The sequence below is a fragment of the Capsicum annuum genome, chromosome 10 (genome assembly GCF_002878395.1).
Source record: "Capsicum annuum cultivar UCD-10X-F1 chromosome 10, UCD10Xv1.1, whole genome shotgun sequence".
In the NCBI taxonomy this organism is placed as follows: Eukaryota; Viridiplantae; Streptophyta; class Magnoliopsida; order Solanales; family Solanaceae; genus Capsicum; species Capsicum annuum.
This window is the reverse complement of record NC_061120.1, coordinates 9,961,479-9,976,309: the sequence shown is the minus strand read 5'-3', so window position 1 is coordinate 9,976,309 and position 14,831 is coordinate 9,961,479. Positions and strand designations below refer to the sequence as shown.

The following is a 14,831-nucleotide window of genomic DNA, read 5'->3' as shown; positions in this document are numbered from 1 at the left end:
ATTTTCATTCTGTCTATTATATTCTCAACAAACATGTTGATTGGACGTAAGGAATAATTTTGAAGCCAGTTTGCATAGGAAAAGTTGAAACATATTGGTTATCTATTGGATTTGTGGCAGGGGCTGATTTGTATTGTTCCAAACAGATTAATCATCTATTGTAACAAATAATCAGTCTGATGCAACAGATAACTAGTCTGCTGCAACAGATAAATCTTCAGTTGCAACAGATTGCTCATCTGATGCACTAGATGAGTGATCTGTTTAAATTGTGGGCACTTATGTTGAATTCATGATCGAGTTCTATCCATTGTTGAAAAATAGCAGTAATTGTGTACCCAAATGACCAATTCGAATAAACATCATAATTTTACTTACCAAAATCACCTATGAAGTAATGCCAAAGTAGAAAGTGATGTAGAAAACAAAATTTGACCTAAGAAATTGGTCAGATAGCAGCAGTAGCAGTAACAACAGCAACAACAACAACAATGGTCGACAAGAAGAAGATAATGATAATGAAGTAGAAGATGATGATAATGAAGCAGAAGATAATGAATAACGCAGCAGCAACAATGAACAACAATAATCGTGAAGAGAGAACAATGGATGAGAACAAAGAGAAACACACCTTTTTTTCCCTCCATTTCCTGTTATATTAACTAACATTTAGATCAAAGTGTAAATTAAAAAAATTATGGGTTATTTTCAAACTTCCTCAACTCTTTTAATCCATAATAAAATAATTGTCACCTCCACTCAATAATTAAGACTTATGTCACCTACACCTCATTTTAAAACTTTTTTGTTACCTACAGCTCAAAGCCCCTAGAAACTACATAAAAAGTACCATAAGTTATCAGAATTGTACTTCACGTTTAAATTGTTTATACATTAACATGTTAAAACTAATACTAATTTTTCCTTACTTTTAAGGAGAAAAGATGTAAACTATTTTATGTAAGTCAAAATAGACAAACAACGAACAAAAGTAAGTAGTATAATTTTGTGAAAAAATAGAAAAAGAAGTCAATCCTCAAATTAGTAACCATGAAAGTGACAGAAGAGAAAACAAATGGAGATAGAACAAGTGAGAGAGAAGAGAAACAAAGGGGCAGAACGTAAGAGAGCAAGAAAGTAAATTGGGATTTAATCCAAAAGCTAATTTAAAAGATTGAAAAAAACGATGTTATTCAAACTTGAAACCACACGGATTGAGAAATTTTGCCCCCTTTCACCACTTAACCAAGCTTTAGCCTTATGTCAAGGGGGTTTAGTACTTAACATATATATCGTAAATCCAAATTTTGATCCTATATATACACTGTAATTTTTTAACGAAGGGGATTCAGATGACCCCCTGGATTACATGTAGATCCGTCCATGCCTGGTACCTATTGCTGGTAGGAGGTGACAGGTATCCCGTGGAATTGGTCGAGGTACGCACAAGCTTGTCTAGACACCACGGTTATAAAAAAAAATGATGCCTCCTAGACACCAGTAAGGCCAACTTCAAGATGGAAATAGTACCTAGTGATCTTCAATGAGGCCTGGATGTTAAGGCTTATAAGAGAGTAGTACATAATCAGATTATCCACATTACCACATCTGCATATAAATTTTCAAGTGGTTAAACAAGCTCAAAGAAGAAATTGCATGAAGATGAAAATCCAAGAGTTATGCTAGTAGATCAAACCAGGGTGCCAAAAGATTGCTCTTAACTGTTGGGCTAACTTAGAGATGCATATTTTTTTGAAATCAACCAAGAGTTTGATTTTGGGTGTGTTTGGTATGAAGGAAAAGAAAATGTTTTTATGGAAAAGAAGTTAGTTTCTTACTTATTTTCTTATGTTTGGTTGGAGAATAAAAAATATTTTCTAGTGTTTCGTTGTTGAATGAAAAAGTATTAAAAAAGTTTGAGTTATCTTTTTTTAAAAAATTAAAATAATAATATTTTTTTGGAGGGGGCACGGCTAGTAGGGGGTGGGGGTCAAGGTAGGGTGTAAGGGTGGGTTAAGAAAAATGATTTTTTTAAAAAAAAATAAATTAATCTTGTTAAGGGGGGGGGGGGGGGATAGGGGGTCGGGTAAGGAGGGGTGGGGGAGGTAAGAAAAAAGTTTGATTTTTTTAGGGGGCCTAGTAAGGGGTGGGTGGTCGGGGTAAGAAAAAAGATTGAAATATTTTTTTAAAAAAATAAATATGTATTTTAGATGGGGTGGGGGGTGGGAGTGGTAGGGAATGGGTGTCGGGGTAGGGGTGAGTGATTTTGAGAGTTGTATGAACATTTCAACTTGAGAATGAGGTTGAAAGAGAGTTTTGAAAAATGCTTTTCTTATTTTTTTTAAAAAGGAAGTCATTTTCTTTAAATTTGAGGAAAATAAGTTAATTTAGAAAATATTTTCCAAAACATTTAAGCCAACCAAACATGAGAAAATAAAAAAATATTTTTCAAAAAATGTTTTCCGTCATACCAAACACACTCTTAACTGATAAACTAGAGATGCATACTATAAAAAGTAATCTTCAACTTGGCCGAGAGGATGATGAGGTTTAGAATCAAAGAAGATTCCGTTTTCGCTTGACAAAAGGTGATGCATTTATTTATTCTTGATAGCAAAATCGAGCAAACCAATAGACGAGAGCTCCTTTTATGTAATAAGGAATAGATACAAATTTAAAAGTTTAGTTGTAGTACCTGATACACATTGGTCGGAGGTGACAGGTATCCCTTGAAATTAGTCGAGGTGCACGAAAGTTTAGCCCAGACAACACGATTTTCGAAAAACAAAGATTGAATTGCAATCCGCCTGTCTTAGTTGGATAATAAGTATAGCCTGAAAAAGACTAACAAATGAAATGATCGTGCGTAACCAGCAGCCAATTATCTATGATCAACTTCTTCAGGAAATGGTAAATTCTAGAAATGAATGCATTTGATGTACATGTACACCAATAAATACTGCAAATCTCATGTAACTGAAATCTTAGACAGCTACATGATTATACATACTTGAAATAGGTGATCGGTGATGCCTTGAAATAAAAAATGTGAGTCATTCCACTACATCTCGTCTTGAACGCCACTTAGTTTCAGAATTTATAGCAGTTGTACGCCCAAAGGCATCCAAATAATCCTCTGTGACAACATATACCATGTGCAAAGGCACATAGTATATGCACACGATATATGTTGTCACAAAGGATTATTTGGATCCCCTAATGAATCCTTAAAGTAGTAGTGCACAACACGACGGGCCATCCCTTGCGAACAGCATGTTCGTCCCACGATACAAATACATGATTATCTGTATCCATCCTGATGTCATAGAGAAACAGTTCGGATTAATTGAAAACTACCTAGTTCTTAACACCCCCATCAAGAAACATAAACAATCATTTTGGAAAAACAATCCAAAGCATTCCCGAACAAGAAGTAACGGAAATACAAGAAACAACAGATAGTAATAGAATAACAGAATAAGCGAAGCACAAGGAACAACAAATAGTAAGAAATCAAAGGACAAGAAACTACAATGGCAATAGTACAAATACTAATATGAACGGACAGCAAGAGTCTTGAGCAAACTAATCCTCCTGAGTTCTGTTACAAACATATGACCCGGTCAAATAAACAGAAACAATTGTAACTAGAAACTTCAGACGCAAAGAACAAATTTTTCTAACTATTAGCTCATAATGACCATATAAACAATGAAAAAACAGCATCAAACCACAAGCCCAAATGAAACACAGAAAGAATTTTGCTTAATCCAAACATAAACTAACCTTGATGCAAGAATACTCTCACTACAACTCAGCTACAAAGAATAGATTCTTTTTTCCCAAGATTAGCAACCAAGGACCAAAATCAGAATGAAAAGTAACAATGAAACCCAAATCAATGTGAAAAACGAAATGGGGTTTCCTGATTTTCAAAGATTAGCCACGAACAAGAACAAAAACATACAACATTGAACCAGCATTGAGCAGATGCAGACATGAAGTGATCACACTTATAATAAATAGCTTAGGTTGGAAAAGGAAACAAGCAACCAAAAAAGAACCTAGAATTCAAGAAAAACAAGCTAAGCACGGAACTAGTAACTCACCCTTAAAATAGAAAAAGTTTGTGGCTTTATGGAGAAACAAAGTAGAAAGCAGTTGAGAAAAAAGCCAGAGAATGCTGAGTTGTTTGTTCTACAAGTGGTGATGGTTAGGGAAATGGAAAGAGTAAAGAGTAAAAGAACAAGAAAAGAAGGAGGAGAAAGGGAGAAAAAGCAAAAGGTTGAGCTTTGGGTTTTTGTATTACACAGTCCCGTGGGCATTTTGGTATTCCACAATCCCACCCTTTATTGCACTCAATTCTTTTTATCAGGAAGAGATTTATATAATTTAATACTTCAATGGAAAACATTTTACATCATACCAAACACACCCTTATGGTAGAAGCAGTGGCAGGAAGAGAGATATTCGTCAAAAAAGTAAAGGCAATGTTGGCCTCTAAACTAATTTGTTGAGAGAAAGGAATTAGCTAGGTGAGCTGGCGGCTGCTAGCTAACTAATAGTTAGTTGTAACTAACTTAAAGTAATGATAGTGTAGTTGGCACAATAGGGTAGTTAGTTATACATTTTCCACATTTGTATATATCTTAGCTCTTAGCTGTAGACAGTTTTTCAGTAATGAGAATAAAATTTTCTCTTCCTTCAGTTCATCCTTTTCCATTATCTCTATAGTGTTTAACATGGTATCAGAGCCAACAATGGCGATTCAAGTTGATTTCATCTCTTTCGATTAAATTCCTCTTTCTCCAGCCTCCGTTTCTCTGCTTGCCCAAGTTGTTCTCAAGTTCTCCATTTTTTTGGTTATATTCGTTGTTTCTCCAGTTTTTTCTCAATCAACTTGGTGTTCATTTATTTTTCTCGATCTAATTGGTGTTTATTCATGGCAATTGATGAAAATTCCTCGTCTGTTGATGGTGTTAATGCTAGTGGATCACTGCAAGCAACAAATTCTCGATCACCTGCAGTTTTCGATTCGTTTGATCCTCTGTTTTTACAATCATCCGATGTTCCTGTTGTTAATCTAGCTCATTGTATTCTCACTAGTATGGAGAACTATATCCTCTGGAGCAAATTGATGTGCATTGCTTTGCTTGGAAAGAACAAAATTGGTTTTGTGGATGGTACATGCAAAAAGGAGATGTATGAAGGTCAAATGGCATACCAGTGGGAGCGTGTGAATGCGATTGTGCTTTCCTGGATTATGAGCTCTGTTTCGAAGGATTTAGTGAATGGAATTGTGTATTCTTCCAATGCTCATAACGTGTGGATGGACCTCAAGGAGCGTTTTGATAAGGTGAATGCTACCAAAATCTATCATGTGCACAGAGGAATTGCTACACTTGTTCAAGGTACATCTATAGTTTCTGCCTATTTCTCGAAATTGAGTGAGCTTTGGGAAGAATATGAATCCCTGGTACCTCCCCCACGTGTACATGTGATACATCTCGTGAATTCAATAGTAATTTGGAGCAGCAGAAACTTATGCAATTTTTAGGAGGGTTGAATGAACATTATAATCAGTCTAGAGGCCAAATCTTAATGATGACACCCACTCCTTCTATAAATCAAGCTTATTCTCTGATTATTCATAAAGAAGGTCAACGTGCACACTTAAACACAAACTCATCAGTTTCACACTATGAAGAAGGTGAATCCTCAGCCTTGAATGTGTCTACCAGTTCACGAGGCATGGCTAGCTTGAAATAGAAAAACACACTGCCCTCTCACTTTGAGGAGGGGGACTCATTAGGCACACCGGCTGTTGTAGCAAACTTTACAAAAGGCAACGCTACTCACAACTTGCGAATGAAGAGAAATTCCAGTGTTCAATGTGATTTTTGTCATCTCAGAGGACAAACTAAGGATCAGTGTTACAAGCTCATTAGATATCCATTTGACTTCAAATTCACCAGGAATAGGGAGAGAGAACAACATGGATTCATCAGGGGAAGTAACTATAATAGTTCAGGTTTTAGAAGTGCACCAAATCAAAGAAATGGTGGCTATAGTGCTCATAGTGCTAATGCGAATTATAATGATGAATATGGGTACCAAGCTCCTGCAAATCAGTCTAGCCATCCGTCATTCACAGCAGACCAATTTCAGAAGATTCTTAATCTGATTGATAAAGAGAAATCTCCTGAGAATGTTGCTAATATGGTAGGTACAATTAACTGTTTCAGTTGGTTTTAAGACTAATCTCTAGGTTGTTGATACAGGAGCATCAAATCACATGGTTTCATCCATGGATCTGTTGTCATCTAAGTTCCAACTCTCACCTTCTGATAAACATCAAGTTCATTTACCGAATGGTGATTCAGCTAGAATCACTTATAAAGGAACCTGACTTCTTGGCAAAGATCAACTCCTTCAAGATGTTCTCTACATCCCATTCTTCAAATTCAATATACTATCTATCTCCACACTCACAAAAGACTTGCATTGTTTTGTCTCATTTTATCCTGATTTTCTTCTTTTTCACTGGCAAGGTGAAGGGGATTGGTAAGGAAAATGATAGCCTCTATCTTCTCTATACCAAATCACCATCACCTACTGGATCACAATCGTCAACTATTTGCTTATCTTCCCAACTCAACTCCAAGAGTTCTGTGTGGCATCAAAGACTGGGACATGCACCAGTTCATGTTCTCAATCAGATTCCTCCCATCAAGCATACTCTAGATAGTTCCTTGATTTGTAATTGTCCTATTTGCCCTGTTGCTAAACAAACCAGAATACCATTTCCTGTTCATAAGACTATGTCTACTCATGCTTTTTAATTAGTGCACATGGATGTGTGGGCCCCCTATAAGCACAACACTTATAATGGCAATAGATACTTTCTTACTCTTGTGGATGATTTTAGTAGAATGACATGGATTTTTTTTCTCAAATTCAAAAATAAATGTTTGTTGCATTTAAGAACCTTTATTCAACTCATTCATAATCAATTAAATATTACAATCAAAACTGTTAGATCAGATAATGGGCTTGAATTTCTCAATTCATAGTGTACATTTTTGTTTCAATCCCTTGGCATCATACATCAGAGAACCTGTGTCTACACCCCACAACAAAATGGGGTGGCTAAGAGAAAACACAGACATCTTCTAGATGTGGCTAGAGCATTGAGATTTCAAGGTCACATCCCTATCAAATTTTGGGGGGAATGCATACTTGCAGCCACTTACATCATCAATAGGCTCCCCACTACAGTCCTAAATGGGCTTTCTCCTTATGAGAAGGTTCATAATGCACCCCCTCCTTTAAGTCACATGAGAACCTTAGGATGCTTATGTTATGCTACTGCTCTCACACCACACGATAAGTTCTCTTTTAGAGCTATTCCTGCAGTTTCCATGGGATACTCTCTAACCCAGAAAGGTTACAGGCTGTACAATCTGCAATATCACACTTTCTTCATTAGTAGAGATGTTCACTTCAGAGAACATAGTTTTCCCGTTAAACATCATCCTAGTCATTCTACTTCCACTTCCTTTCCTCATACTTATTTTACGGAGATAGATGACGTAATCTGTTCTATTCCAATTCATCATACTACTACACCCTCTCATGATGTAAATCGAGCCCATGATCAACAGTTGCATGACACTGCACCATCAGAACCTGCAAGTTCTTTTCCTTTTCATGAACCTACAAGTTTCTTTCCTTCTCATGCTTCTCCTTCTTTATCTTCTCCATCTCTAGAACCCACTCCTTCTCATCATTGTTCACCCCCTAGAAGACTTACCAGGGCTACCAAACCACCTATCTGGTTGACTGACTATGTACATTCCAAGCCTCCATCTCGGGCTTCCCCACATTCTCTTGCAAATGTGATCCAATACTCTTATCTTAGCTCGAGTTATCAAGTTTTCCTATCTAATTTTTCTTCTACCACTGAACCTCAAACTTACAATCAAGCCATTCAAGATGACAAGTGGATACATGCCATGAACTAAGAAATTTATGCTCTTGTAGACAACAAAACCTGGGAGATAGTTGATCTACCAGTTGGAAAAGTACCTATAGGCTGCAAATGGGTATACAAAATTAAGTATAATGCTGATGTTACTATTGAAAGATACAAAGCTAGGCTTGTGGCTAAGGGTTACACACAACAGAAAGGTGTGGATTTCCATGACACCTTTTCTCCGATTGCAAAGATGGTCACTGTTAGGTGTACTCTTGCTATTGTTGCTATGCACTCTTGGCCTGTGTTTCAAATGGATGTTTTTAATGCCTTTCTTCAAGGTGATTTGCATGAGGAAGTGTACATGGAGCTGCCTCCTGGTTTTTGCAGCAAGGGGGGTCATTACAAAATACTACCAAAGTGTGTAAGTTGATGAAATCCCTATATGGTCTCAAACAAGCTTCTAGGCAGTGGAACATAAAACTTACAAATGTTTTACTTACATATGGTTTCCAACAAAGTAAACATGACTATTCCCTCTTTACAAAGAAGGATGGCAAGAAAATAGTTATGATACACATTTATGTGGATGATTTTTTTATCACTGGGAATGATCTGATTTTTATCAAGGAATCACAACTTCATTTGCAACAAAACTTTAAGATCAAGGACCTAGGAGAGTTGAGATATTTTCTTGGAATAGAATTTCTAAAATCTGATATAGGCATTCTTATGACACAAAGGAAATATACTCTGGAACTGATCTCAAAATGGGGGTTAGCAGGTGCTAAACCTGCAATAACACCTCTAGAACAGCATATGAAATTCACAACTGTGGAGTTTGATAAACATTTAAGGAAAGAAGAGAGTGGACAAAGGTGCTTATCAAACGCAGGTAGGGAAGTTACTCTACTTAGCAATGACTAGGCCAGACATTTCTTATGTTGTGCAGACTTTAAGCCAGTTCATGCATGATCCTAAACAGTCTCACTTGTATGCTGCACTTCATGTAGTAAGATATCTCAAAGGAAGTCCTGGTTTAGGTATTCTATTAAGCAGCAATATGGATGACACATTGAAGGCATTTTGTGACTCTGATTCGGCATCTTGTAAGAAGTCAGTAACAGGATATTGCATAAAGCTGGGACAATCCTTGATTTCATGGGAATCGAAAAAACATGAAACCAGAATCACAGCAGAAGCAGAATACAGGAGTATGGCTTCTGTTGTGGCAGAGATTGTATGGCTGGTAGGACTTTTGGAAGAAATGAATGTGAAAGTGAAGATGCCAGTGGACTTATTTAGAATCCCATATTTCATGAGAGAACCAAACACATAGAAATAGATTGCCACTTTGTGAGGGAGAAAATACAGAAGGGATTGATCAATGCAGTGCATATTGCAGGAACTGAACAAGAAGTTGATATACTGACCAAGGCATTGGGAGGACAACAACACAGTTATCTGATGAGCAAGTTGAGGTTGTTAGATGTTTTTCAAACCTCAACTTGAGGGGGAGTGTTGAGAGAAAGGAATTAGCTAGGTGAGCTAGCAGCTGCCAACAAACTAATAGTTAGTCGTAACTAACTTAAAGTAATAATAGTGCAGTTGGCACAATAGGGTAGTTAGTTACACATTTTCCACATGTGTATATATCTTAGCTCTTAGCATTGAGTAGACAATTTTTCAGTAATGAGAATAAAATTTTCTCTTCCTTCAGTTCATCCTTTTCCATTATCTCTGTAGTTTTTAACATAATTAAGAGGTTGTAACTTGTAGCTTCCCCTTTAACTATTCTTTCAAACATTGACCCATTCAAATCTTTAAGGGCCTTTATGATCATGAATAATATTTACTTTTTTCATGAATTCTACTTTGGAATCATGTTTGGACATATAATCGTTACAATGTACATGTTTCACATATTCACTCCAAATCACTCACAGATATTCAACATTTTTCCATGTTGTATTCATATCCAAACACAACTCCAGTTCCAATTACCACTTCTCAACTTTTTTCCAAATTTCACATTTTTATGTCCAAAATGTCCACAAAATATTTGAGCTCTTCTGGGATATAAGTACTAATGGAAACTCCTTTGAGGGGCGGAACTAGAGTTTTGGTTACGGGTTCGAACAAACCCCCAATAGCTTTGATCCAAATCTTACATCAGTCTTAAAATATTCATTGGAGAAGTACAAATTATAAATTTAAAACCCAAAAACTTAGAAGGACAAGAATTCCGAACCCACAAACTTCAAATCCTGCCTAAGCCTCAGAGTCTCCTTCTCCCCACACGGTAAAAGCTCATTGACCCTGGTAAGTCGATACAAATGAACTAGAGATAAAACCATGTTTTGTGGGCTTACGCCCTTTTTTTATGCTTCTTCTCGAAGAAGAGCAAGGAAATGACTCAGCTATATGAATCCTCTATATCAACTCACCTCTATACATATCTGAATCTAACGTGAATCTAATGTTCAAGGGATTCATTTGGGCTGATTGTTTTCAACTTGTCCTCTGCCACGTACAACCCTTTTTGTCTCCTCTTTTATCCGTGTTAGGGATCGGACATGTATCCCAACAATTTAATTGTATTCATAACATTGCGAATTAAAAATACTATCTTTTTCCTATAGGATTCTCTTTTAATGTATCTACTATACCTTTCTACTTATACCAGCAAAATACCTAGGCATAATGAGCTTCTTAATCACGATAAGAGACCAAATTGCGAAGAATGAAGATTGTCTGTGACCAAAGTAAAGCATACCTTTCTCGGCCTTTGGCTTAGATTAAGTGTAATATCTGTTCTTATCAGTTTAATATCTGATATGTGGGTCATCGGCTCACACGATATTAGCTCAACTTTTTAAGGGGGAGATCCATTAGAGTAACTTGCTAGTTGGGCCTTCGCCACTACAGCCAAGGCTTGAAGCACCCCACCTAATCAAGTTCAAATGTCATGGCAAGATAGGTGGCTTAACAAGATAGGTAGGGAAAAGCAGGAAACAAGATGGATTATAAGTTCAGGACGAAAATGTAAATCATTTGGCCATAGCATAGAATATGGCAAGCTTTTTTAGGTAAGTTGATTCTGCAAAGTTAGTTTGTTCATAAGCAGTGTGACTGTTGATTCAAATGTCTATTCTCCATTCTCATTTTTCAATAATCAATACTACCTACTGATATTCACTTGTCACGTTTCGCTTCATGAGAGTCAGTTTGACTAATTTTTGGAGCTATATTAAGTTAGATTAATTCAACATTTTAAATTTTGCAAAAACTGTACAGAAAATACTGTAAGTTGCAAACCTTCTTATATATGAAAACATACATCTTAAAATTTGATAAACATTCATGCAGTTTTACTCTCTTATTTGATGACGTTCTTTCGGATCATATTTTCTGGCACCATATTATTGTAAATAGGAATTGAATCATCTGCATAAATGATAAGTACCTACATAGCTAGTTCATCTTCAACATCATACTCCAAATTTCTGGAAATCATACGGTTATTTTGGAAGAGGCCCAAAGCTTTGCTTTAACAATATGGAGGAAAGTGGATTAACCCCATGATTTCTGTATTGACAAGCAAATATACAGTTCAGACTTCAGAAGAATGAAGATAAGATTGTGAAATTGAAATCTTGGGGCAAGTATATAGATGAACATCATCTAATTCCAGTTATTGTGTTAATGCACATAAATGAAGGCAATCCACATCGTTAACATATGCTGCCATTATGGCTACATATGCGCAAGGGACTCTTAAGACTGGAGCTAAGAATAATCTCAAACACTACGTTAATTCTACTTCTAAGAAAACATACTCGTGATTTGAGTCACTCATGTTGTTGAAAGGCTTGAGTCACTAGTAACTCTACCCTCTGTAGGCGTTTATAATGCTGGATACTCCGTAATATGTTATCACAATGCAAGCTTACCCAGTGAAAGGATACATATAAACAGGGAATACGAGTTGTGTCTTGAAATGAGGGTCACCCTGACAGTAACAAAACTGATAAATTTGTTGTGTATCAGTATTATCATCTTGAACGATTTCAATAATGCTTCCTTGTAGGGGCATCTCAATAGAGTTCTTCAATGAAACGGATATAAGCTGCTGTTAGTATTCGTTTAAATCCAGCTCTTCCCAGTTATCTTGTTCACTCTTTTTTCTTGCATCTGTCGCCGAATTTCAAGAGCATCAGCCCACCTGCCTACTGCTCTGTACACATTTGCTAGAAGAACATAACTCAAATGATAATCAGGATTTAGTTCCATCATTTTCTTTGCAATACGCTCTGCAACACTGGGATTTGTACTGCTAGTACAAGCACCAAGTAGGGCAGCCCAAAGGGAAGCATCGTTTCTGAATTCCGCACCTAGAATCAAGCTCTCAGCTTCTTCTACCTCTCCAACCCGACCTAGAAGATCAACCATGCAGCTATAATGCTCGATATGAGCTTTTATACTATACTGATTAATCATTGAGAGAAAATACTTTCGCCCTTCATCAACCATACCGCAATGACTACAAGCAAAAAGAACCGCGATAAAGCTGATATAGTCAGGCTTAACCCCTTCACTAATCATCTCCTCGAATACTACAATAGCTTCTGCACCTTTCCCATTCTGAGCAAATCCAGATATCATTGAGTTCCACGTAACCGAGTTCCTAACCTTCATTTGGCAAAAAACCACGTATGCGTAATTATCAAAACCACATTTTGCATAGAGATCAACCAGAGCTGAGTCCACTATAACATCGCTCCAGCCACCTTTCCTCAAATACTGACAATGAACTTCCTTCCCCGACTGCAACGCTGCCAACCCTGCACAGGCACGAAGAACAGTCCCAAAGCTATAAAGATCAACCTCCCCCATCATCCTAAACAACTCAATAACAGTATGAAACTCACCCGTTTGACAATAACCACCCATTAATGCACACCACGAAACAGAATTTCTCTTATCCATTCGATCAAAAACACTCCGAGACTCATCAACCACCCCACATTTCGCATACATATCCACTAAACTACTGTCAACAACCACATTCCCACATAGACCAGACGTCACAATCTTCGCATGAACCTCTCTACCTTGCCTCAACCTACCCGAATTACCCAACGCATTCACCACACTTCCAAACGTAAACAAATCCGGGGCCAACCCATACCTCCTATGCATCGTATAAAACAACCCCAACGCCTCGTCATGCAATTCATTCCTCGTCAATGCAGAAATAACAGAAGTCCAACAAACAGCATCCGGTTCAGGCAATTCATCAAACACCTTAACTGCACTACCTAAATCACAATTCTTACCATACATATCAACCAACGCACTAACAATCACATTATTCCCTTCATATCCACGCGTAACCACAACACCATGAAACCCACAACCCAATTTCAACTTCCCAATTTCCGAACACGCTTTAATCACCGCAGACAAAGTATAACCATTTGGCTCAAAACCCAACTCAACCATGTCTAAGTACATTCTCAAAGACATCTCCGCATCCCCAACACGTACATAACCCGTTATCATCGAAGTCCAAGCAACAACATCCTTGTAAATCATCTCATCAAAGAACCTCCGAGTATCAAGAAAATTCGAACCCAATTTGAAATACAAAGCAAGTAAACTGTTACCGACAAAACGGTCCGTTTCGAGCCCGGTCTTGATGACATGGGCATGGAATTGGAGGCCATTATTGAATGAGTGAGTTCTAGTACTAGTTTGTATCAATGTGGCGTATATGATTGGTTTTTTTGAGATTTTTTGTGTGGTGTTGAGGAGATTTATAGCTTGGGAGAGTAAAGATGTACGGCAAAGATGGATGATTTGTGAGTCTTTTGTGAGGAAAGTTGCAGAGGTGGTGTAATGGCGATGGACAAATAATTTCAACAACATTGACACACTATTTCGCCAAATTTTGTGGTTCTTCCATGTGCTTTTGAGTCTTGAAATTACCAACACGTGTTTCGAAAACCTGCAACTACTATAATCTCTGTCACAATTTCTGCTCTTCAAGTGAGTACTTTGTGTGCACTGATTCAGAAGGTATTGAAGGGGATCAAATTGGGGTTGTTCCTGTGGATAACCACCATCCAAACTATTTGAGTCCTACCGAAGGACATGATAAGATACGCGTATACTTTATTCTTTCGAGATTTCAATTGGGTATGCAGCTGTTGAGTAACTTAGTGTTTCATTGAATATGTTGTTATTGAGTTGAACTTATCGAGATTAAAATAAAAAGTATGACAAATAAATTAAAAGTGCAAGAATATATATTGTGTGTCAATTATTATTTGTTGGTTTAAAGAGCTGACGGCCAAAAACACGCCTAAAAGTATACGTGTGACTTTTCTATTTAAATTATTATCCTACTAGTATTTATTAAAACACAATTCAACTATTATTAATTATCCACTTTTTTAATCTGAAAATTAAAGTATGAAACTCAAACATCTAACAGCCGATTCCCTCTTTGACGATTGGGTGTGGAATGGGAGATCATTATTGTATGAGTGAGTTTTAGTACATGTTTGTATTAATATTGCTCATAAGATTGGTATTTTTGAGGAGATTTTTCGTGTGGTGTTGAGGAGGTGTATTGGTTGGGAGAGTAAAGATGAACGGCAAAAAAGCAAGATTTGTTAGTTAATGGCGATGGACAAATAATTTCAACCACATTGATACACTAAAGTCACCAAATTAATTTTGCGGTTCTTCTATGTGCTTTTTTACTTTTGAGTCTTGAAATTATCGATCCCAGGACCTTTCGAAGACAATTATTTTATTTCATAGAGATAGTGATAATGTCTTCATATGC

The 14,831-nt window shown here is 36.9% G+C and overlaps 1 protein-coding gene and 1 pseudogene across 13 annotated transcripts; one reads left to right on the top strand and one right to left on the bottom strand.

The window, feature by feature from the left end:
* Positions 1-1,165: 1,165 nt before the first annotated feature.
* Positions 1,166-14,280, bottom strand: LOC107845568 (pentatricopeptide repeat-containing protein At1g03540). Of its 13 annotated transcripts, XM_047398498.1 has the most exons (6): positions 11,929-14,280; positions 11,446-11,563; positions 10,752-10,924; positions 3,011-3,316; positions 2,696-2,844; positions 1,166-1,608 (listed from the first exon to the last, which is right to left on the bottom strand). In XM_047398498.1, the coding sequence occupies exon 1, from the start codon at positions 13,904-13,906 to the stop codon at positions 12,122-12,124; it is 1,785 nt and encodes a 594-aa protein (XP_047254454.1). In that variant the 5' UTR covers positions 13,907-14,280; the 3' UTR covers positions 1,166-1,608; positions 2,696-2,844; positions 3,011-3,316; positions 10,752-10,924; positions 11,446-11,563; positions 11,929-12,121. The 13 variants fall into 13 exon arrangements, with proteins under 13 accessions (XP_047254454.1, XP_047254456.1, XP_016545463.1 ...); XM_047398500.1 differs by having other exon boundaries at positions 2,696-3,316; positions 11,442-11,563; positions 11,815-14,280; XM_016689977.2 differs by lacking the exon at positions 10,752-10,924 and having other exon boundaries at positions 2,696-2,834; positions 11,442-11,563; positions 11,815-14,280.
* On the top strand, positions 10,748-10,924 carry LOC124888184 (annotated as a pseudogene).
* Positions 14,281-14,831: the final 551 nt, after the last annotated feature.